The sequence below is a fragment of the Labeo rohita genome, chromosome 18, assembly GCF_022985175.1.
Source record: "Labeo rohita strain BAU-BD-2019 chromosome 18, IGBB_LRoh.1.0, whole genome shotgun sequence".
Taxonomy (NCBI): domain Eukaryota; kingdom Metazoa; phylum Chordata; class Actinopteri; order Cypriniformes; family Cyprinidae; genus Labeo; species Labeo rohita.
Window position 1 is genome coordinate 33,323,308 of NC_066886.1, and position 25,875 is coordinate 33,349,182.

The 25,875-nt window shown below is 36.2% G+C and overlaps 2 protein-coding genes across 2 annotated transcripts; both read right to left on the reverse strand.

Annotated features, from left to right (window-relative positions):
* Positions 1-479: 479 nt before the first annotated feature.
* Positions 480-6,078, reverse strand: bcl2l10 (BCL2 like 10). Its single transcript, XM_051134853.1, has 3 exons — positions 5,988-6,078; positions 4,237-4,647; positions 480-965 (listed from the first exon to the last, which is right to left on the reverse strand). Exons 1-3 carry the CDS (start codon positions 6,048-6,050, stop codon positions 843-845), a joined length of 597 nt encoding a protein of 198 aa, XP_050990810.1. The 5' UTR covers positions 6,051-6,078; the 3' UTR covers positions 480-842.
* Positions 6,079-8,029: 1,951 nt separating this feature from the next.
* gnb5b (guanine nucleotide binding protein (G protein), beta 5b) lies at positions 8,030-24,494 on the reverse strand. Its single transcript, XM_051134850.1, has 13 exons — positions 24,337-24,494; positions 23,685-23,834; positions 22,095-22,206; positions 20,054-20,190; positions 19,650-19,691; positions 19,019-19,095; positions 18,643-18,775; positions 16,514-16,657; positions 15,771-15,862; positions 14,436-14,484; positions 13,883-13,979; positions 9,475-9,641; positions 8,030-9,174 (listed from the first exon to the last, which is right to left on the reverse strand). The coding sequence occupies exons 2-13, from the start codon at positions 23,808-23,810 to the stop codon at positions 9,163-9,165; spliced, it is 1,188 nt and encodes a 395-aa protein (XP_050990807.1). The 5' UTR covers positions 23,811-23,834; positions 24,337-24,494; the 3' UTR covers positions 8,030-9,162.
* Between the last annotated feature and the right edge of the window lie 1,381 nt (positions 24,495-25,875).

Below are 25,875 nucleotides of genomic sequence, written 5' to 3' on the forward strand. Positions count from 1 at the left end.
TTAGGGGCTCTGCGATAGCGCAAAATGAATTGCCATTTAAAATTTCAGGACACAATAAAATATGTGGGCACTTACAAAAGCAATCAGAAACAACATCTTATTTACATCTTACAACACAAAACAAAGTAGTTTTCACAGTAAAATTATTTTATTAAGAAGTTAATAAATAAAACAATGCAAAAATATAATGTTTTGTCAATTGTTGGGAATTGCCTAAATAGTAATAATTTGTTCTTAGAAGGTAAATAAATAAATTTACAACGTAAACTTACAATGGGCAGAATATCACAGAGATGCTTGGAACCAAACAAGCTAGCACCTTTCAGACAAATGACTTCCAGGATGAAACTGAGAAATATCCCAAAGGTGTAAATGATCATGTGTAAACCACAAGGCAAACAGTGGTCTAACCAAGAGATCGCTCTGTCATTACAAAATCTCTAATGCAGTATAATGGTTTCTGACACAACTGCGATCGGCGGGCGTCTTGTTTACAGACTGAAAGAAACATTACAAACAATAAACTGTGGTGTCATTTTCACAAACTGTAAATACTATCTAAACTAACATGATTTACACAGGAACAAGTGACAAAAGCAATTTAATAAAATAAAAAGCACCATGTTAGATATGCAAAGAACTCCAACTTCTATTCTTTCCTCCTGAAGGCCATGTGAAGAGTGTACAATCAACATGAATGACTGTTTGCTGTAATTACAGGCGTGGACTTGGAAAAAAAAATGTGCAAAAAGCTAAAGACCAGAGCTGTTTTGATGTTTTGCCGTATGACAGAAAACAGAAAGCAGGTGTGTTGTGTGAAAGAAAGAGAAAACCTAAAATCATCAGCGTACTAAGAGAAAGGTTAGACCAGCTAAACCCACTCCTGCTGCTGCGAACAGTGCCGTCTTCATCGAGGACTCTTGGTTCAGCTGTCTTGCGTTGTGGAAAAACCTGCAGAAACCCTCCTACAAAACACAAGACAGATCAGGGTGAGATTCACACTTTCATTCACCAGTTAAAGCAGTATTTTTCCTCAGACAAAACAGCAAAAATCTCAACAATGTGCACAGATATTATATAACAGCACAGCCTACTTACTCACTAACATATGAGAGAATTACATAACCCTGCCCTCGGAAGGAACGGCACATGCATCTTTAATATTCACATGAAATATTTCTCAGAGCTGTGGAGCACTGGATAATGCACGTGTTTGATACTCATGTTTGCTTGATTGGCAAAAATGTAAACATGGACCAAATGTTGCGTGATTATCTCTTAAAAAGTTTTTAGAATTTCTTATAGTAGCAGTAGTAGTGTTACATACTGCACAATAGTAGTATCTTTCTGACAATTTCTTCAAGGTTTTTTTATTGGCATTTTATGCCTTTATTTAGACAGGACAGCGTAGTTAGACAGGACGCGAAGTGGGAGAGAGAGAACGGGGTGGGATCGGGAAAGGTCCACGGGCCGGGATTCAAACTCGGGACGCCCGCAGCGCAACGGCGTTATATGTCGGCGAGCTAACCGCGAGGTTACTGCCGCGACACAATTTCTTCAAGTTAAACCAAACTTTTATTTTGACGGGTTGCTATGAGGACCTTTAAAGTTTCTGTGTGTTCACACCTCTACTCTGACATTACTCTCTAGGCTCTGTGAACTTTCTGTGAAATAGTGTACCAGTTTCAGAAAGTAACTGACATTTCAAAGGTTAAAAGTAGATATGACCGTTTCAGAAGCAGAAGGCAAAAGCACAGGCGGGCGTAACTGCTGTTTGTAACTGCACCCGGTTACTCGAACAAACAGCAGAAGGCTTGAGGAGTCGGGCAGAGCAGCTGCCTTCAGACAGACACCTGCTGTACTGGTCAAAGTGAGTCCAGGTGCACTAGCTCACAATCATATGCTGCACAAACTCTGAGTGAAGCATGGAGATCAACCGTATGGTAAACACAATAGACTAAATGGCTGAGTGGCCTTTGGCTTTGCTTTCAACAGCTGCCAAATAAAAGAGAAAGAGAAAATAGGGAAGAGAGACAGAAAAGGCCTCGCAAACTCTTTATTCATGCAAATACAAGCTGCCGTTTGACTTGAGCCAGCAGTCGCAAGATTTACTGTCTTATGACTTCACTGTAAAAGAGTAGATTAGACCAAGATGAAACTGGTTTCGAGGTTGGTTCATTATGTCATTACTGACTTGCCCTCATGACGTTGCAAATCTGTGTGACTTTCCATTGCGGGACACAAAGAAGAAGTGCGGTACGTACTCTTTTCCAAAGAACAAAAGTGAAAGAGAGACAACGTGCTCCATATGACTTGTGCATGATATTCCAAGTGTTCTGAAGTCATTCTGTGAGGAACAGACTGAAAACCTTCCTCTTTGCTCTCAAATCTCATTCATGTACATGGCACGTCAGATGCCAAACAATATTAGCTCCTGTAAATTAACAACTTTATATGGCTTCGGCCTTGAAATATAACAAGCAGAAGTTGTATAGACTACTTTTATGACGGCTTTTTAAATCTTGACAGATTGGTTACTATATAATTCTATGCAAAAGAAAAGCAGGTTTTTGAAAATTCGCATATATAAGAATTGCAGCTCAACTACTCTTTTAAAGGCACAATGTCATTTTTGCCACTAGAGGGCACAAAACAAACAATGAAACAAAGGTGTAGTTTGATGACACCGTGATTGAGTGTGGAATCATGGGAGCTGTCGTCCTTCATACATCCCCACAGCGGATGCAATCCGACGGGTCTCGGCAAGAAATCATAAAAAAAAGTCTTACGTGCTATGCCTTTCTAAATGCATGTTATTGCACTAATAATGCATCCATACATATGGTTTATTTATTTATTTTTGTATAATTTATAATCAAAACGTTGTAACTCAATCTTCCAAAATCTTGAAATGACAGACTTCTGCATGGTGATGTATGATGTAATTCTCTGATCATTTAAGTTGCAGTTTACCATTGATCTGCGAATTTTCACAGTCATTTTAATAGGAATCCACGCAATCAGGAGTCAATTTGCTCTCGCAACAGGTTCAGGTCGGACATGCAGATTCATCTGCTTAATTTGAAAGTGACTGTGCTTCATGGATTGCTACACTAATGACTAATCAACAATGGGCCTTTTTGACAACAAAATTTCACTAATGTGACTGCACCTTTAAACCCAAAGTCTACTTCAGTTTTTTTAATGCATGTGTACTGTTAAATGCACAGCCTTTAAAAAAAGTATAATCCATTTGGTTGAAACATGCACTCTAGAAAGCTTCATCTTTGTCCAGTGTCTGTTGTTGTTGCAGCCTAAGAGTACTTTTTTTGGTAATTGTTTTCTACAGTGAAACAGCGGCTCGGGCCAGTGCTGCCACCTTGTGGAACAACCGATTAGTGCAAAACCAAGTAAATGCGCATATGCAACCTGTGCATGCGCAGTTACAAAAATCAGATGGTGCCATACAGTACACCTATACTATTCTGCTTAAATTTTTTAAAGCCACAGAAAGCACATCGATTAGACGCAAATATTTTAAACAGAAGCATTTCTGTGGTAGAATATGGCTACAACATTTGCATTTGACTGGGCTGACTAATACATTCCTCAGAATCATGTGTGCAGATATCAGTGTGCATAAATAAACAACATCTCCTGGGGTTATTGAGGGTACTTAGAGTTGGAACAAGTATTGCTTTCATAGGTCAGTGCCTGGGATTCTGAAGAACTGGACGCCCACACAGTCCTCGGTGAAACATTTGAGAGCCTGTTTAAAAGTGTTTTAAAGAGCAGTTCTGCTTCCCCACAAGCATTCCTAGGATTCTTTGGCTTGTGTCACTCTCTAATTGACAAAAACATGGAAGCCACAAGAAGGGATCCACTGAACACTGCTCCAAAAACTAGACCGGCATATCGCTGCAGTAGCTTCCAATTACAGTTTAAAATGTGAACATTGAAGTACACAGGTAGGAAAGGCTCAAAGAGATTGTGGTATCAAACACTGTACAAAACAGGCTGGGTTTCTGAAAGCACACATGAAAGATCAAACGCAATGCACTTTAAACACCCACGCAGTTTCACATCATCCAAAACTGGTGTCGCAAAAAACCCTCACTGAATGTTAAAGTAGAAACCTGATAATCACACTGGGTTTTTTTACTACCTACACGTCAAGGCTCTTAATGTCTGTAAAACCCTCATTTACTAGCACAAAGGTCTCTGTCCGATGCTTACCCAGCCTCCGTTTTCCACCAGCCAGTCCTGTTTTTCCCCTCCAAGGTAGTCAGCGATGGTCTCGGCCAGTCTCCGGGAGCACTCCGAATTGTCTCCCCTGGACAGGAGCTCACTGGCCAGCACTCCAGTGAAAGTAAAGATGGAGACCACCCTCCCCCAGTTCAGTTTCCCATCTCCCACCAGTTCCCTCATGACCCTCTGCAGACACTTGCTGGGATCGGATCCGCAGGTGTCCAGGAACTCCTTGGAGAGAGATCGGAATTTGGTTCTGTGCTGCTGCTCCATCTCTTTGGCCAGGTATCTCATGGCCTCTGCTGACTCGCTGGGAGGCGTCTGTTGGATCCCGCTGCAGAAGCTGATGTAATCTTCCGCCAGCAACAAAGTCTGTTCCCTCAACCAACAGGACATTTTCTGAAAAAGAATTCAATTGTTAGGAATTTTGTGCATCACATGTCCAACACCTGACATGAACATCAAACAAATTGATGTTTTTAAACATTTTAATCCACCTTTTAATTCTCATCATGCAGCTTATATTAGTTAAGAGACTAAATGTGACCCTGGATCACAAAACCAGTCATAAGGCAAAAATACACTGTATGAGTCAAAATGATGCCAAAAATCATTAGGATATTAAGTAAAGATCATGTTCTATGAAAACATTTTGTACATTTCCTACTGTAAATATATCAAAACGTAATTTTTGGTTATTAATATGCACTCCTAGAATCTCATTTGGACAACTTTAAAGGTGATTTTCTCAATATTTTTTATTTTTTGCACCCTCAGATTCCACATTTTCAAATAGTCAGCCAAATATTGTCCTGTCATAACAAACCATAAATCAATGGAAAGCTTTCAGATTATGCATAAATAATAAATAGCTTTTTATCATTGGGTCACAAATATGTAAATGTTTAACACTAAACAGCCACTTTACAGTATTTAAATAAATTATTATTTGAAATAACATCTAAAATATTTATTAAATTTTAACCTATAATATTTTTTATTTGTTGTTATTATTATTATTATTATATTTACATTGCCAACTACCTTTAAATGAATTGATGTAAACATCCCTCAAAAATTACCATGGTAAACACAAAAATATTGTAGATATTGCAGTTATTTTAACTGCTGTCAACTTATAATTCATACTATGTACTATGTATATTGTACTTATTCAGGATATCAGAATGTTTTCATTTTGTATCATATCCTGTGATGTCACATTATGGTTAAAATCAATTTACCACGGTTTTATTAATAGCTATATCATTTCATTTCAGTCGCTTGGCATTACAGGCTAATTCAAGCAAGCTCTTGTGTTCATGTGTTCGTGCAGCATTAATTACCACAGAACGCAGATCAGTTCATAAATAGCTGAATGATTCATAATAACGGCTGTTATAAGCAGCGGCTGTTTCTCTGTATTCAGGCCTTATATGAAAAATGACATTCAGATTCAACATTATCCCTTTTGCCGCTAGCACTATCACAGAATGCGTCTGAATGAGCTCATTTTGATAAAAACTCGGCATTGAGAAATGAAAGACGGCGCACGCAACGCTGTGAAACACAAAGCCGGCTGCGCCATTGCGCACGGGAACACAAAGAACCGAGCCAACAGAACGGCTTTAAATATACGTTTTTCTCAACATACTTAAACAAAGTCTGAATTGGAAAGGTATTTTATAAATGCATTGCAGTATTTCTCTCGATAAAGTGGAAATAATAAAGCAGCTCACCCTCCCAGCGATGTCAGACTGCGCTCTCCACCGACAGTTGCGCAAACAGCAGTCAGATCTCATAGGAGACGCTTCGTCACTCCACCCTATAGCACAAGCTTTATCAACGTTCACCACGCCCATTTGTCAGCGTCATCACGCTTTCCTTTCTCATTGTACGTACTTTCCATTCAACAGTTGTGATGCCCATTGATTTTCTGTTTTGCTTATATTACGACACTACAGGCTTATATAGACAAATATAATTACTCTGTAATTTAGAAAAGATCGATAAAATGTAAGACTTGCCATTTGTTAGGACGTGCTGACTGCTGCGAATGTTAACTTTATTTATTCGTTTGTTATTAGAAGTTTTATGTTCATATATTTAAGTATTTCACTCCTTTATCACACAATATAAAGTCAAACACGTTTTATGGGTTCATCCCATAGGCGTAATGACTTTTCTACTGTCCAAACTGTATTTTATATCCTCTTACCCTAAACCTACACCTCACACAAAACTACAGGCATTTTTACACTCTCAAAACACTTCATTCTGTGTGATTTCCTTATGCGGATCTAAAAATGTCCACACAAGTACAAAAATGACTGATACTACGTTTGGGGACACCACCAGTGACACACAAAACAGGAACTGAACTTTAATTTATCTGAATACAGTGGCAACATTTAGCAACTAAAGATGACAAACTATTGTAAACACATAGTGTATACACTGTGTGCAGAATTATTAGGCATGTTGATATTCTGGTCATATTTTTTTTCCAAACACATTTTACCAATTCCACACCACATCAGTCTTAATAACTACTGTTAATTTTGTGTTTAATCATTTATATGTGATATATAATTGTCCGTGAAGGCTGGAAGTGAAAAACTCCTTATATTCAGGTGTGCAGGATTATTAGGCATGTTTTCGTTTACAGCTAAAATGAGCCAAAAAAGAGATTTAACCCAGACTGAAAAGTCCAAATTATTAAATGCCCATGAGAAGAATGCAATACTAATGCATTACAAGAATTTGCAAAGTTAAGGCTTGACCATTGGACAGTGAAATGCTTGTTGAGTCTGCATGGTCAGAAAAAACAGGTGGAGAAGAAAAGATGCATGTTAACTGCAAAAGAATTAGGAATTAAGGTGAAGAATTAGGTGTGACACCATCAGGAACCGTTTAGTCTCCAGCGCCACCATTTTCCAGAACTGCAACCGACCTGAGAGTGACTCTTGAAGGACAAGCATCACATCCTCTTGTGCCTCTGATTCAAGAATTTATCTTCCAAAATCTGGCAGTAAGTTTTGGGAGTTCATGTTTAGTCTCTTATCCTGAAAAGTCTGACTTGCAGAGATGGACTAAAATGAACTCCCAAAACTTACTGCCAGATTTTAGAAGATAAATTCTTGAATCAGAGGCACAAGAGGATGTGATGCTTGTCCTTCAAGAGTCACTCTCAACTTATCTGTCTCTAAAGCATATAAAAAAACTGTCTTCATGTATTTCACAAGACGTCAGCTTGTTATTCTTATTAAGTCAGGGGCATTTTTTAGGATTTTTTACCAAGCGAAGTCTCTGAGAACCTGACACATTGTACTTCTGAAGACTCCAGGTAGGTTGCAGTTCTGGAAAATGGTGGCGCTGGAGACTAAACGGTTCCTGATGGTGTCACACCTAATTCTTCACCTTAATTCCTAATTCTTTTGCAGTTAACATGCATCTTTTCTTCTCCACCTGTTTTTTCTGACCATGCAGACTCAACAAGCATTTCACTGTCCAATGGTCAAGCCTTAACTTTGCAAATTCTTGTAATGCATTAGTATTGCATTCTTCTCATGGGCATTTAATAATTTGGACTTTTCAGTCTGGGTTAAATCTCTTTTTTGGCTCATTTTAGCTGTAAACGAAAACATGCCTAATAATCCTGCACACCTGAATATAAGGAGTTTTTCACTTCCAGCCTTCACGGACAATTATATATCACATATAAATGATTAAACACAAAATTAACAGTAGTTATTAAGACTGATGTGGTGTGGAATTGGTAAAATGTGTTTGGAAAAAAAATATGACCAGAATATCAACATGCCTAATAATTCTGCACACAGTGTATTTTCAGGAAACTAGTATCAATACTGATGCAGTCAGCTAACTGTGATTACTAATTGTTGATTTTTTTTTAACTTTTTGGAACATTTTTTTTTTTTACAGTGTACAGCTGCTTTATAGATGACTTGAACTAATTTCATAATTGAAGGAAGGCAATACACTGTAAGAAACAAACAAAAAAAACAATTTGTTGAGTCAACTTAAAATAATTTGTTACCCCGCAGACTTAAAATTGTAAGTTCTGTCAACTCAAATACGTTTATTCAACTTAAAATGTTAAGTTGTACTATGTGAAAACTTATATAATATAAGTTCAATATTTTGAACTTAAAAGCTGGGCTTGTTACACAGCTGCCTTAACATTTTAAGTTGATCAACTAGTACAACTGTGTGATTTCCTTATACGGATCTAAAAATGTCCACACTAGTACAAAAATGACTGATACTACGTTTGGGGACACCACCAGTGACACACAAAACAGGAACTTAACTTTAATTTATCTGAATACAGTGGCAACATTTAACAACTAAAGATGACAAACTATTGTAAACACATAGTGTATATTTTCAGGAAACTAGTATCAATACTGATGTGGACAAACAAAGCAATCAGCTAACTGTGATTACTAATTGTTGATTTTGATCGACTATACTTGGAAAAAAACAACAACAATTTCAGTAGTATGTTTTTGCCATTCTAGTGCAAGCATTTCGAAATACATGTTTGATCTAGACCAAATGCACAAGTGCTGAAATCAACTCTCTTCAAATCATTACCATAAAATATACCTACAAAAGTATAGATAATTATATTAAAACATTTAGGTTTTTAATTTAAAAAAATATTTTACAAACTAATACTGGAACAGCAATCCTTTTCAAATAGTGTATTTTATATATATTATTATTATTACATATATATTTGGGCGAGAATCCAAGGAACAGAGACATCTAATTGTGCTAAGATAATAAAAAAGTCAGGATGTCTAGAATCTCTACAGTCACACTGTGTGCTGTGATACTGAGAAGCCGAAGTACAGATATCTTCTCACACTGGTTCAGAACAACTCCTCAAGCCCAGATCTGCAACAAAGAGATGAAATTAGGAGACCAAATAGATATAATCATTACAACAAATGCTTATTTACAATAGAGGAACAAAGAAGGTTACAGAGAAAAGACCACGTGGGAAACTTTGACCTATGTTGCGTAATTCCCCTGCTGCTCTCAGAGGAGAGACATCACAGGATGGTGTAAAACACCTTTAACCGCTGCCAGTCCCTACCATCTATAGTTAGCCTTAAATGCCAGTAAGAGCAAAACCATGTTCTACAGTGTATTACGTAAGCCACTTTCCCCAGAGGAGCTGAAGCAAACACTCACCCGCAAAGTGTTGTCCCATGATCCCGAGCAGAACGCGGTCCCATCGGGGGACACCCTGACGGTGCTGACCCGATTTTCATGGCCAAAGAGAATTGCCACTCTGGTGCCCTTCAGGACATCCCACACATTAATAGTGTAGTCATTATATCCTGCAAACAGCAATCGGCCTGTAGGAAATGAGGGGAAAAGGTGATTGCTTAGTATAGTATTAGGTGAAATTTATTTATACAGCACTTTCAAAGCAGCTTCACATTAATAAACAGGTTGCAAAATCAATCAGTTATGAAATTAATTTAACTTCAGCTCTAAGGCGGAATAAACAGGACTTTCTCTAGTTTAATGTTGATTCAGTGTTGCAAAATGCATCAGATCAGTGTTAATTTAGTTTAGTTCAATAATAGTGCATAGTTCATCAATTATGAAATGAGTTTAAGTCATGTATAAAGCAGCTCTACACTGTATAAATTTTTTTCCAAAAAGTTGTTTCAACATAAAATTATTTGTTACCCCACTGACTTAATTTTTTGTAGTTTAGTCAACATGAATTTTTAAGTTACTTAATGTTACAACTGGAATATTTTAGTTGACTAAAAAATTGAAGGCAGCAGGGTAACAAATTATTAACTTTTTGGAACATTTTTTTACAGTGTAGAGCTGCTTTATAGATGACTTGAACTAATTTCATAATTGAAGGATGGCAACACATAGTAAACAGAAGGCAATACACTGTAAGAAACAAAAAAACCCAACAATTTGTTGAGTCAACTTAAAATAATTTGTTACCCTGCAGACTTAAAATTTTAAGTTCTGTCAACTCAAATAAGTTTAGCCAACTTAAAATGTTAAGTTGAACTAAGTGAAAACTTAGATATTTGAGTTGACTAAACAATCAGTTTGTTAAACTTAAAAGCTGGGCCGTTTACCCAGCTGCCTTAAAATTTTAAGTTGAATCAACTCAAATATTTAAGTTGTTACTTAGTACAACTTAACATTTCAAGTTGAGCTGACTGAACTTAAAATTTTAAGGTAGCCAGGTAAATTATTTTAAGTAGAATCAACAAATTGTTTTTACAGTGTAGAGTCATTATTTAGCTCAATACATTTCAATGTTGATTCAGGTCAGCTGAATAGAGTCAATGTCTCAAAGTTCATCAGAGTTGTGAAAAGTTCATCAGTCCGATTCAGCTATAACGCAGGGGTATGGGGGAAAATAGTGTCTATATTAATCGTCTTTTTTCTTTTAATTGTCTTTGGTGTGTTTAATTGCATATTTAATCAAATGTTGTTTAGTATAAATGCATTGTAATTTTCTTTTGTTCATCCTTTTTAGCATTTAAAAGCTACACCTGAGAGGAAGATTATCAGTAAATTATCAGCACACAGACTATCAGTGAAATGTTGGCTTCACATGACTCACACAAAACTTAAGTTAAACCTAGATTTAGGTTTGAAAGTCTTGGGAGCAGGAGTATGGATTTTTGTGGTACTTTTATGGAGCTTTTTGTCATTTTTGTTTTGTAGCCAGCCACTGTCTGTCCCTTTCATGATCTGGAAAAATATGCCTCTGCTAAACTTCTCCTTTTGGCTTCCACAAAAGTCATAGAGCTTTGGAACAACATGAGGGTGAGTGGAAGATGACAGAATTGTCATAATTGTAGTATTTCTGCATGGTAAATGTTTTTGAAGACTACAATAATACTCTTTTTGAGCAATATATTTGTCATGAGTCGATACACTCCCTAATGAGACACATGTTAGACACATGCTATCCTGGCAAGTGTAGGCGTCACAGCTGAGAGACTTGCCTGTTCTCTTATTTGACTCTGTTGAGTAACATTCCTTGGAAACCCTGGGTTTCATTAGAGCGGATATCTGTCAGTATTAACCATGTGTCCTGTGTACCAAAATAAGGACTAAAGCACACTGTGTATAAAAGCCAGAGCAGTGTATGAAAGTCACTGTATCACATGTAAATGAGGAGTCAGAGCAACATTATGACCAGTGACTAGTTCATGAAATAATTAACCAAACAATGAAAATTTGGTCATCGTTTACTCACCCTCGTGCGGTTTCAAACCAGTATGACTTAATTTTGTTCAACATAAAGAGAAATGCACTCTTTAAAATGCAATGAAAATAAACTGGATTTCAAGCTTCAAAAAGCTCATAAATGAATCAGCTGGGCTTTTGTGTGAGGAATAGTTTAAAATTAAATTTGTTGAAAAATCAGCTCTTAAAGAAGTCCACTTCCAAAACAAAGATTCACATATAATGTACTCACCCTCTTGTCATCCAAGATGTTCATGTCTTTCTTTCTTCAGTCGTAAAGAAATTCTGTTTTTAGAGGAAAACGTTTCAGGATTTTTCTCCATATAATGGACTGATATGGTGCCCCGATTTTGAACTTCCAAAATGCAGTTTAAATGCAGCTTCAAACGATCACACATGCGGGTGTAAACAATCCCAGCTGAGGAAGAAGGGTCTTATCTAGTGAAACAATAGGTTATTTTCATAATTTGTACGCTTGTCATAATTTTAAAAGGGTCATCGTATGCCCATTTTCCATAAGTTGATATGATGGATTTTTATCATTATAGGGTAGATTTGTACATACACTGACAACACACATTAATGTTCAAACAACATGAAAAAGTGAAGTTTGCATCCAATGACCCCTTTAACGCTTGTCTTGTCTTACTCTGCCTGAACTCTGTTTTTGTTCCGGTTCATGACAGTTAGTGTATGTGGAAAAACTCCCATCTCATGTTCTCCCTCAACTTCAAAATCGTCCTATATCGCTGTTTTACCTTTTTTGTTAAGGGTGTTTGATCTTCTTTGCATGTTCACTTTGCAAAGACTGTGTCTTTACTTCTGCAGCGATGTAGGATGATTTTGAAATGATTTTTGAAGTTGAGGGAGAAAATATGATTGGAGTTTTTCTACACACCCTTGAGCCAGAATACACAGAGTTCAGGGAGAGAAACACAATATGAGCGTTTGACGTTAAAAGGTATTTAAATCGTATTTTTTTAATCAAAATAACCGATTGTTTTGCTAGATAAGCCCCTTCTTCCTCAGCTGGGCGCGTTTACAACTGCATTTGGGCAGTGTTGGTGGTAACGCATTACAAGTAAAGTTACGTAATAATATTACTTTTTTCAAGTAACTAGTAAAGTAATGCATTACTTTTTAATTTCTAAGAAAATATCTGAGTTACTTTTTCAAACCAGTTACTTTTTTCCTTGTTTATTGATTGACAAGTCTCCTGTCGGGAAACTGGGAGTAAACATGACGTTCCTGTATTCTAGACTAAATGTGAACATGCATTAATTCATCTCACTCACAAAAATCAGATTCAGTATTCCTCAAAATGAATAAAAACAGTGAAATGCAAACTCAAAATATGACGCAACCCTGCAATAATTAAATTATCCTTTTTAAATATCCCATTTTATTAACCAGTGTCCTTTGATGAAGCAGTTCTAGCATACTAATTACTTTAGATAAACTAACATTTGTGCTTTTATAGCTGAAGAGTGATCTCCTGCATAAATGTACTTTTCTTTCAGCCTGAGGTGAATTCATTTCATTTCTGGTGTAAAAGGGCTTTTACATTAGAATTGTTTCATATTAAAAACAAAGAAGCAAGCCCTGAACAGATTTAAAAAGTAACATAACACATTACTCTCCATAAAAAAGTAACTAAGTAATGTAATTAGTTACTTTTTCAGGGAGTAACGCAAAATTGGAATGCATTACTTTTAAAAGTAACTTTTCCCAACACCACATGTGTGATCGTTTGAAGCTGCATTTAAACTGCATTTTGGAAGTTCAGTCTCGGGGCACCATATCAGTCCATCATATGGAGAAAAGTGCTGAAATGTTTTCCTCAAAAAACAGAATTTCTTTACAACTGAAAAAAGAAAGACATGAACATCTTGGATGACAAGGGGGGGAGTACATTATCTGTAAATCTCTGTTTCGGAATTGGACTTCTCCTTTAATATTTTTTCTTATACATATAAATATGATACACACAACATGTCACATCATGTTTGACATTAATGATGTTTGATATTAAGCCCGGTATGACATGTTTTTTAAAAGATAGTTTACCACGACTTCCTTTTTCCGTTGAACACAAATACTGTCTTTGCCTTAGGCAAACTGCCTATACTGTGAAAGTCAATGCAGTCCAAAACAACTTGGAAACCTGTTAACTTCTTCTTTTGGTTGAACTATTCCTATAATACATCATATTTGAAAGTACATTGGCATAATTGAGACTTCAGACTTGCAAAAGCAAAGAAACCTGGAATGGCATGACAGATAATGATTTTTGATCAATTATTATATTTTTATTTTTAGGTGAACACTCTGATTTAAGAGCCTGTGTCTGCTTTCTTACCACTGAGGGAAAAGTCCACACTAGAGGCTCCAAATATGATACTCTCTTTGGAGTAGATGGCAACCTCACGGTCAGCTCGCAGGTCATACAGACGACACTGAAACAATGTGAAAGTTCACCGTGAGATCAGTATGAAATTACAAAGTCTGACTCATCGAGTCTCAGTGACTGACTAACAGGTGACATGTTTGATTTCAAAACAAGGACACACGGCATGGACCTTGAGCAGGAATAACAACAACAGCAGGATTACTAAACACTAAACACACAAACATCTGCTCTAATGCACTCACACGTAATCAGCTCTAAAACTACTTTGATCAGCATTATTAAAAGATCATCAAGTCATCAAAAGATCATTGTGTATAATTGAACCAATTATCAAGCCATTCGTGTAAAGAGTGTGTGTGTGTGTTGGAGGGGGAGTATTAATCAATGGACACAGAGCAACAGGTTTTACATTATTGATTGTAAATCAATCCTTTGAAAAACTCTGTTGAGTGTTTGGAAATCATATGTGGTAACTGGTGTGTGGCCATGCAGAAAAACGTACCGTAGCATCATCAGATCCAGTTGCAAAAGCATCTCCGCTAGGGTAATACCTGCATGCATAGTGAAAGTTAACATTTCCATAAACACAAAGCAATCTCCTAATATAAACAATTGAAGTATAATTGGGACATTCTGTGTTTTAGCATATAACTGGCTGGGTTCATTTAGCAATGCTTCACTGATTCTGATGTGGAAGAACAGATTTGCATATAACCCAGACATGAACCCAAATGAACACTGAAATGGCAAGTGCAAGTCAAAACTCATCTTCCAACATCAGTGCCTGACCTCGCTGATGCTCGAGTGGAAGTGAATCCCCACAGGCATGATGCAACATCTAGTGGAAATTATTTACGGATGAGTTGAAGCTGTTACAGCGGCAAAGGCCAACTAGTGCTGATGGGTTTATATTTAAACTTTCAATACACATACGGGTGCACTTTTTGGATGGCCACATACTGTAAACACTGGACTTGTGCAGCAAACTGAACTCAATACAAATCTGAAGAGTTAAATAATAACTTTCTCTCACTTTCTCTCACAATCTTACACTTAGGTGTTTTGTGTTCGCCGCTTATATGCAGTACTCCAGCAGTATTTCCACACTACTGTAGTTGAATTTGCTGTTTTTTTGTTCAATGAACAGCATTTATTTGAAAAAGAAATCTTTTGCGACTTTATTTTTACAGATTTTCTTTACCGTCTTTTTGATCAATTTCATGTGGGTTTATATTGGGCAGCACAACTGTTTTCAACATCAATAATGAGCATCAAATCAGCATATTAGAATGATTTCTGAAGGATCATGTGACACTAAAGACTGAAGTAATGATGCTGAAAATTTAGCTTTGCATCACAGGAATAAATTAAATTTTAAAGTATATTAATATAAAAAAAACATTATTTTATACTGTAATAACATTTTTCAATATTACTGCTTTTTTTCTGTATTTTTGATCAAATAATTGCAGCCTTGATGAGCATAAGAGACTTCTTTAAAAAAACATTACAGTTCTTACTGATCCCAAACTTTTGAGCGGCAGTGTGTATAAATATAAAACTACTACTGTACTATATAAAACTCGACATCATGACAATGGCTGTTTTTGTTGCCCTTCAGCCTTTTCATGCCAAATAAGCAATTATGACTGAAAAAAAAAAACATGTCCAACTCGACTGTTTGCACTGAAGTCAGATGGTGAACAAACTATGATATTTCTCAGGTTTATTTCCACATAATAAAGTGGTCAAGATCAGAATTGAAAATATCAGATTCAATGATTTTTGCTGTTCACAGTGTCGTGCGGTGAGGGAAAAAGTGCGGCGGGTCACTCACTTCACACTGTTGATGTCAGACTCATGCGTTTCAAAGGACTGAACATTCTGTCCCGAGCGCATGTCCCACACATTAGCCTTCTTATCACAGCCCTGAAACACACACGCACAGCACTTTAGAGCCCGGCAGAACAACACTCACACACAACACGGTGAATCTCAGGAGAACCATGTCCTAAAAATAGCTACACACTCCCCAAACCGACAAACATCCTAACAGGAAAAATCAATCCACATGACTTGATTATTTACAAACGATCATTTATAGCTGATTCTGCTGTGATGATAGTCATCTTACATGTGTTATGTGAGTGGGAGTTGGGATATGTGTGTGTTTGTGTCACGTTCGATGTACTAGGAATGAGGTCAGGGTCCAAAATGCAGGAAAGAAAATTTTAATTAAACAAAACACAAATAAACATAAACCAAAAGGCCAACACGGCACAACACGACTAGAATCTAAGATCAAAATAAACAGAACAGAAACACAATCTAAGCCAGGATCAAAACAGAGGAACACACACAAAGACAATGCAGCCAGAAAGAGTAGTGGGAAATGAGAGTTCTTATAGACCAGATAATTGTGAACAGGTGAGAGCTTAGATGAGTGCTAATGACCAGACAGGTGTACAATCAGGGAAGTGCAGTGCAGGGAAGGGAAAACAGCGACCTCAGGTGGCTGAGGGAAGCCCCACAGCCCAGATCATGACAGTTTGTGTGAAGATGGTGTTTTGAGGATCTGACCCCTGATACAAAGGTGTTTCCTGTTTCAGAGGGTGCGAGGTTCAATGAAAGAACGTCAGCTGAATGACCATGGAAACTTTGCAGCAGCTGCCCACTCTCAACGTCCCATAACGCACATGTGCCATCACCACTTGACGTCAGAATCTGCAACACACACACATATACACACACTTATGAGTCTGCCTCGAATAAATGGACAAGCAAGTGTAAATCACTTTAAATTCTTTATGACATTTTGCAATGACCTGGAAAAAAAAAACGTAACACCTGTATTTCCCTCTAGTGGAGGTTCTGATCATTACCTCAGTATTACAAACACATGAGGCAATACAACATTTGTTGTTTCCTCATCTGACCTGAAGAACCTAGATTAAAAATAGCCAGCAGCAGGCTGAGTTGATGTTAACCTCATGTTCATTATTGGGTGAACTGTCCCTTTAAATCATAATCACAATCACTGGAAGCCGCAGAATTTTCACTTTCTGCTGATCTATAAATAGACGTACTGAATCCCCTGCTCTGACGAAAACAAAATATTTCACTTCGTCTTTTTATTATCTTTGTTCTCAATGACGGGAACTTAATCTCAAAAGTGGAACGATCCGTGATGTGTGACGGTGCAGACAGACGAAACCTCAACCCTTTGTTTAAAACATCCTCATGACAAACACAAACCCGACAGAAAGTTGTAGTGAGTATTTTTAGATTTCATTATTTCAAATGACTGTTACACTCACAGAACAGAGGAAATCACAGAACTCATGCTGAAAAGGCATTAAAAAAGCTTTTCTTACTGATCCATGGAAGGGTATTTTTAAAAGGATAAATCACATCAGGGGAACTTTGGGGGATTGCTGTGATATTTGCTATGAAAAATGTGATGTTCTATAAATATCAGCGAAATCATTACAGACCCATCACTGCCACTGACGCACTGATTAGAAATGAATTATTAAACTATGAATTAATGTAATTTGACCATCTCTGCACATACTGCACTGCAGCTCATCTGATCTATGCAGATCAAAAACATTTTTCTTGACTTTAAAGAAGTTCACTTCCAAAACAAAGATTTACAGATGAAGTACTCATCCCCTTGTCATCCAAGATGTTCATGTCTTTCTTTCTTCAGTCGTAAAAAAAATATGTTTTTTGAGGAAAAGGATTTTTCTCCATATAATGGACTGATATGGTGCCCCGAGTTTGAACTTCCAAAATGCAGTTTAAATGCAGCTTCAAACGATCACAAATGTGGTTGTAAACGATCCCAGCCGAGGAAGAAGGGTCTTATCTAGCGAAACAATCGGTTATTTTCATTAAAAAAAATACAATTTAAATACTTTTTAATGTCAAACACTCGTCTTGTCTTGCTCTGCCTGAACTCTGTGTATTCTGGTTCAAGACAGTTCGGGTATGTCGAAAAACTCCAATCATATTTTCTCCCTCAACTTCTAAAATCATTTCAAAATCATCCTACATCGCTGCAGAAGAACAGACACAGTCTTTGCAAAGTGAAGATGCAAAGATCATCAAACACCCTTAATAAAAAAGGTAAAACAGTGATATAGGACAATTTTGAAGTTGAGGGAGAACATGAGATGGGAGTTTTTCAACATACACTAACTGACATGAACCAGAATAAAACAGTTCAGTCAGAGTAAGACAAGACGAGGGTTTGACATTAAAAAGTATTTAACTATATTTAAAAAAAAAAAAATAACCGATCGTTTTGCTAGATAAGACCCTTCTTCCTCGGCTGGGATCGTTAACAACTGCATTTGTGATCGTTTGAAGCCGCATTTAAACTACATTTTGGAAGTTCAAACTCAGGGCACCATATCAGTCCATTATATGGAGAAAAATCCTGAAATGTTTTCCTCAAAAAACATAATTTCTTTACGACATGAAAGACATGAACATCTTGGATGACAAGGGGGTGACTACATGATATGTGAATCTTTGTTTCGGAAGTGGACTTCTCCTTTAAGAACTGTTAATGTAATGTGTTTGTATGATTTAAAATAAATAAATGAATAAATAAATACAGTCTGTATAAACATGAATGCAACATCACACAGGGTTTGAACACAATTTGCATTTTTTTTTTTTTTTTCAGTGCATACTCTCACCTGCATGTCAGAGTTGGTGAAGCTGCAGGAAGACAGATAGTTGGTGTGCATGGCCACAGATTTCTTCTTAGCTGATAAGTTCTCATTTTTGTCCAGCGAGAGAGGATAGACGGAGCATTTATTGTCCAAACCACTGAATGAAAGACAAACACAAATGTGAACATTTTGCAAAAATGTACAGCAAGTCATATATTTTATTTTGACTGATATATGGATTTCATTACTATCTCAGAGCTGCATATTAAGTGCTTTTCATTATAACCCAAAGATACTGTGGATTGTATATAATACAGTAGCTCATATTCTCTAAAGTTAATAGCAGCACTGAAATACTGAAACATACTATTAATACTTATGAAGCTCTCATGATACTTACCCACAAGCCACAGCACAGCCAGAAGGGGCATAAGCACAAGCCATGACCCAGGTGCAGGGCATAGTGACTGCATGCTCCTGTACAAGAAAAAATCATTTGCCTTTTTGCTCAAGACAACGGTTGTGCATGCATTTTACCGATGTTTATTAACAATCAAGGTAATTCAGCACTGAACAGCTTACATCATAAATTCATTTAAACTGTAATTCAATTTTTATTTTTTTGTGGAAGAACTAAACTAACCACACTGCAGGTGCAAACATGCCTAAATAATGTCTAAACTGAAATTTCTGTTCTTTTTAATTTCAACAAACCACATGCACAAATAGAAAAACTTGTTATTTAAACGCCTTCTCTCCATACATGTTATTAAACTCATGCATTAAGATTATTAAAAAACACTAAAAATACTATGTATTTCAAAAGTCTTGCATACAGAAGAAAAGATTCTGCATGTCTGATGTGTTACTTTGTGTGTTTATTTGGCTGCCAGATTAGTTTGGCACTAATACCCTGGGTTTCCATTAGAGTGCATTACAACTATAAAACATGCAGATTATTGTTTTGAACAGCTCTAGCATTGCAAATCATCTCCCTAGACTACTGTGTGACAAAGATAGAAAAAGCCTACCTTATTGGTTGTATATGCATCCCACACAATGACTTTTCCATCCTATAGGAGAGATTCAACATTTCAGACTTTTTTAAATTTGTGCATTTAGATGAAGCTTTTATGCAAAGCAAATTACAAAGAGGAGGAACAAAGCAATTTGCCAAGGCACCAACGCCGTTCGTAATATGATGCCAGGACGATTAGACGACTAGATTAGGAAGCAAAGTAGAGAAAAGGAAAAATGTAGAGAAGATTTTTTTGAAGGAGTGTGTGTCTCAAGTGCATTGGTTTGAGAATGTGGGCTGTTTAAGTGCTTGCAGACAAGGTGTGTTTTTAACTGCTTTGTTTGGGTAGATGTGGGCTCCTCACTGTGTCTGTGCATGATAGCAGTGGTTAGGTATGGTGATGAATCATCCTGTTACCTGAGAGGAGCTCACGATTCTTCTCTTGTCCCGGCACCAGTCCATGCACAGCACTTTATTTCCATGCCCTTTTAGGGTTCTCCTAGTCTTCATGACAAACTGACCCAGAGCTTCTACCTTTTCTGCCACCTGATGCACTGAAGTCAGAAAAACAAGCCTCTATTACCACATCATCACACAAAGCAGCACTTTCCCTAAAAACTCATCTTAGCATTGCATTATATTTCAATGGATATGTGCCTATAGACTGTAACAAACTGGCATGTTTTTCAGTTTTACAACAAACAATATCATCCTCAATTCCAATAGTAAAATTGTACTATAATGGCAACCAGCATGAATTGCAGCATGAATAAGTTACACTGTTTAGTATTTTTAATCCAAAAATAATAATAACACAACTGTTGCATTTAGTTTAGTGAGTATTGTTGTCATGGCGTCTACATGACGTTCATAAAACATTTTATAATATATTTTCAAATCCTTCATAAATGCAATCTGCATCACAGATCCTTATTTTAAACCTAACCAAATCAGTCACCATAAACACATACGTTGAATTTGCTTATTTAAAATCGCAACTATGTTTGTTAGTTTTCTACTTAACTGGGAACTTTCACCTTTGTATTTAAAACAAGCAAAAATATCTGCCAGTGGGCTAAAAAAAATAATCTTAAATCAAAGGCTAAACAAGATCTTTCTTGCCCAATTGGCAGATATCTTTGCTTGTTTTACAATTTCAAATTTCACAATTTGAGTAATTTTTTCAGAAAATAAGACATAATATCTCAAGTCATTTACTTGTCAAGTCAATGCATCCTGATTCAAGATTTTTTAGATATTTATACTATAAAACAAGACAAAAATACTAAGGAAGAAAATCATGTATATTAATTAATACATATATATATATATATATACATATATATTTTAGGAAGTCGCAATTCTCAATATAATATTGAACCAATACGTGCTCGTGAATTGCGGTTTTTCGGTTTTGCATTTAAATAACTTCCTTGTTTTTATTTCTCTCGGAATTCGCTGTATGTGTGCTCGTGATTTCACGTGCTGAAATGAGGAAACGCTTCCCCGCTTATATTTGAAAACCCAGCACACGCAGAGCATCTTCCCTTCTAATGACATGCATACATATACATACACACACACACATTTATTTTAATATATATAATACATATATTTTAATATATTAAAGTATTTTACAAGTATAAGAGTATTCCCAGCAAACACATTACCAGTATAAAAAATTTAGAAATTTATTTTCACATTTCAAGTTTTGTATCAAGGAGTTTTAAACTGATTTTTTATAAACGTTTACAATGGAAACACAATCATGTCTTTGAAATATGTGAAAGCATCATACAGTCTGACAAGGCTGTTATGAACAGTTATTTCAACAAGCACATACCTAAACATAACATACAAAACACAGCAATAGTGACAATCAACTCCAAACATTACCCAAAAAACAACAACAACCATAAAACCAATACCAAAAAAGCATGTTGGATGGCAGCACAGTATTCCAGCAAACTATTAAAGTTAATATGTACAAAGACTTGCAGACATAGTCAGTGTAATTGTATGGTATCCTATAAATCATGTATGTTTTTCCCCCATGACTCTGCACTAAACCCTGCCACAAACTTCTAAGACACAGGGCAGCAGTTTCAAAAATGCATGCCTTTTTTAACAATTCTGATTTAAAATGTTACATTTATAGCATACAGGCCGGAATCGTAGTTACCAACATCCAAATGTTATATGTTATTTTAAATCTAATATAATAATATTGTTAAAACGTGTACATGATTTTATTCATACTAGATCATATGGACACAGAATAAATGCATTATTGTTTTACATGTAGCTGGTGTTTGTCAGATATTGCTATATATTAATCGAGCTGCCCAAATATACGGCATATTTGGGCATTCCGTGCATTAGCGGTGATGTCCATGAATGCAGTCTAGCTAGTCAGCTCGCTGGGTTTTGACACACAGCCGCTGAGTGTTTTACTCACGCTCGACGTCGTGTAGTTTGGCTCTCTCCTCTTCTAGTTTGGTTTTCAAAGACTCAGACTCCGCTTTCAGCGTGTGGATGGTTTCGCCCGTCGCCAGTCCCTGACAGGCCATCTTTAAGAAAGCACAGATGGATGACGGATGTGTCAATAAATATGCTCTTTATTATGAGCCGAGACTGACACAGCACAGTCTGCACAGCTGATGATGCTCTGACGTTAGCGCGACTGTCACGTGACACATCAGCACCACCATCAGCACCACATTTATTTCTGGAGCTCAGTGAATGATGAGCAAAATCACATTTATATCCGATTTATATGTTACATCATTATCGCTTTGGTTGGTTTTCCTTTCGATCATGTTTTTAGATTCAAACAGTTTTAAATTTGATGTCACTTATTATTCATATGTGCTGTTTGTAAATTTGATTGGTATTTTATTGGCTGCTTTTCTGACTGCAACACAATAACATGTTGGTATTGGTCTTAGTAACACTGCTGTTCCCTAAGAGCCTAAATGTGTTTTCAGAAAGCTCTTAGATAAAGCACTTTAGACATGTGTTCTGTGTAAGTGTTGACATGAGGATGTGTTTGGCAGTATCTGACACCTCTGAGACAAAAACTCTGAGGCATTAAATCAACAGGACACAAGTATCATAGTGTAACAGATTTAAAAATTTCCATATGACAGTTTAACACCATAAAATTCTTAAAGATCAATTAAATAATGTTAAAACAATATTAAACGAATATTTGCTTCAAGATTTACTTATAAAATAAAAACATCTGTTACTATCACATTTTAACTAATTTAAATTAATATCCACAAATCCCTAATTAAAAAACAAACTCAAAAATAAAATAAAATAAATAAATTCGCAGATCAGTATTTTTAAATGACAAAAAAGAAAAGAAAAACAAAACTTAAAATATCCAGGAGGATAAATCTCACACATTTTAATGTTCAGATAAAATAAGTCGAGAGTAATAAGAGCATAAACATTAAATAAATGTGGTGAAAAACATGAAATTGAATGAAGTAATGCATATTGATGCAGCTGTACTTTATTAAAACAAATAATGATTTTTAAAACAATCCAAAAAGCATTGCAGGTTGAGTTGGATTTATGTGGTTTTATAATTCACATAAGCCTAAACTGGAGAATAATTACTGTGTATTTCAGTCCCATACTCTTCTTATTTTCATTTACATTGCTGTTGTAGATTTTGGTGTCACATTTAGTTACTTACTTATCTTGTAATGTCAGGATGTGCTCGGTCATATACTTAAAATGGTAATTGATAGTTTTTTTGTTTGTTTGTTTTGTTTGTTTTTCTTTCTTTTTTTTTCTGCTGCATTTCATAAAGCGTTTTATTCTATGTTTTTTAACCTTATTAGAATTTAAACTTGCTACAGTTTTTTTTTTAAATCTAAAAAAGTAACTGTTACAATAACGGCTGATCACACATCATGGCAACTTTGTATCTTTTTTATATGTTATTGTTTTTCAGTTAAGTAAAGTTCTACAAACAAAGTAGCAGACAAAAATCATGTGCTGAGAGAAGCAGCTATAGTGTGTGATAACATACCAGCTCCACACACAGGGAGCAGTAGTTGATGGGCTCATTCTTCAGATAAATATTCATCAGAGGTTTGTTCAGACCGCAGCTATCACACGGGCCAAACGTGATGGCCAAAAATGTTTGGTCGCACATCTTTGCGTCTGGTTGAGGCTGGACCTGTACACATAAGGAGGAAAAAAAGCATGCATTCACAACAACCAAAAGCCAACGACCACTCAAATCATGGATGTAACAGTACTTTTTTTAAAGACATGTTTTTCAATATATCCTGACCAGACTGCTCATTTCAAAAGAAAATACTTGGCCACCTGGAAGAAAACTGTCTTGTCATTTCAGGAGAGCTTTACATTTTTATTTCTGCTACGGTTTGTGCACTGAGAATTAAGTAAAAAAGCAGCTGCTACATAGGCCTGTTATTCCTCATCAATGAATCTTTCATTTACAGCTGTAACCAACAGAAGAAAAGAAACGTAAATGTTACTAGAATTACAGCAGTGCATTCAAAGTCACTAACACAATCTATTTACCTAAAGAAAGCAGTTAACTGTGCTGTTAGTCAAAAAAAGTACAGGCTTTTGTTTTACAGACACCATCAGACACCTGTAAACACTCCAGACTCACTTTACAAGTTCAGCAAAATCAATTTATTTAAACTCACCTTTCAAAAGATGTTTGTATCAGGTGTGTACTTGCAGGCTGGAGAAAGGGATTGAGCCTGGGAGAGAGGCAAGCGATAAGCTCCTTACCAGCAGAAATAGCAGCCAGTCAGAGACAGACATGGAGCAGAGACTCACAAATAGCACTGCTTAAGCTGGTTAAAGCTAAGGTCCAGTAGTTCATCAGTGGAAACACTTATGTGGTCTTCAAATAACTATTTAGATCTTAACTTTGGCCTTTTTCTAGCTGAGTGAGAGAATTAGAGCAAAACTGTGAGCAGAGCAAATTAAAAGTCTGAACTGCACATAGCCGTGCAAAATGTTTTGAGCCAAATTGGACACAGATTAGTCTCCACACCATCTGACCTGCTACAGATTGCACAGACTAAAAGAGAAAGGCAGAGAAGAGGAAAAGTGTCAAGGGGTTTCGTTGTGACATTTCAGTTGAGGTCATTAGAGGTGTCTGTTAAGAATCTCTCAAATCAACATTGTGGCTCTTCTTGATCTGCTCAATGTCTCCATCTACTGTTTTCTGGTGGAATTCTACCAACACGCTGTTCTTTCATCAGGCACGAGTGTATCAACATAATAACGTTATTATTTCCTTCACACTGGCTCCGATATCTTTATAACCATTTATACATCGAATGATTGGCACACCTCCGCCAGCCAATAGCGAGAGTTTGGGGCGTGGCTACTGATCCAAACAATCTCTCTGGAGCCTCGAGTGGGAAACATTTGTATTTGTGCTGAATGTAGGTAAGTTTCAGATTCTGTGTAAATAAATTCGTTTTAGCTACTGGCTAGACCTCAGTGTTGTCATTGAATCTTCAAATCACAAATTAAAATACTTAATGAAACATGAGATATTTCCTCCCCTACACTGCTGAAAAAAAACAATAGACACCATCACATCATTTGTAATGGTTTTACTAGTTATAATGGAACTTGTATTGGTTTTAATGAAACCTGTAATGACCCTGTTGGTCTCTACTGGTAACTGGTCACCTTCTATTGGTGGCTTGTTAAAACCAATCAATCCTAATGGAACATGTCACAAAACACAATACAGGAAAACATTGTTAATGGTTTTAATAGTTAAAAGTTGATGGTGTGTAATCTCTGAAATGTTTTCTGTGATGGTTCTACTGTCTTTTTTTTTTTTTTTTTTTTTTTTCAGTAGAGTTGACAGTCCAGGTCAAACAACAAAAGGCCAAATGAATCAAGCATTTTACAAACGTTTACAGGATTTAAGTTGAAATCTTAAGTAAGAATTTGTTCTAAGAACATTTAGAAGTGTTTAAATGTTTTCTTAACATTCTAAATGTCCAGTTTTTCGTTTTTTTAATTTTTTCCCCTTTCCTTTGATTATGTGAACATTAAAAATATCAGTATAGGGAACGTGCTTCCACAAACTTTGTAAATATGTCACTTATAATTGGTCTTTGACAACATTTGAAGCTAAAATGTTTCAGAAAAACATTCCATAAACAATATCTAAACGTTTTTGCGCTAGATAACTTTGAATGATAACTTTTTAT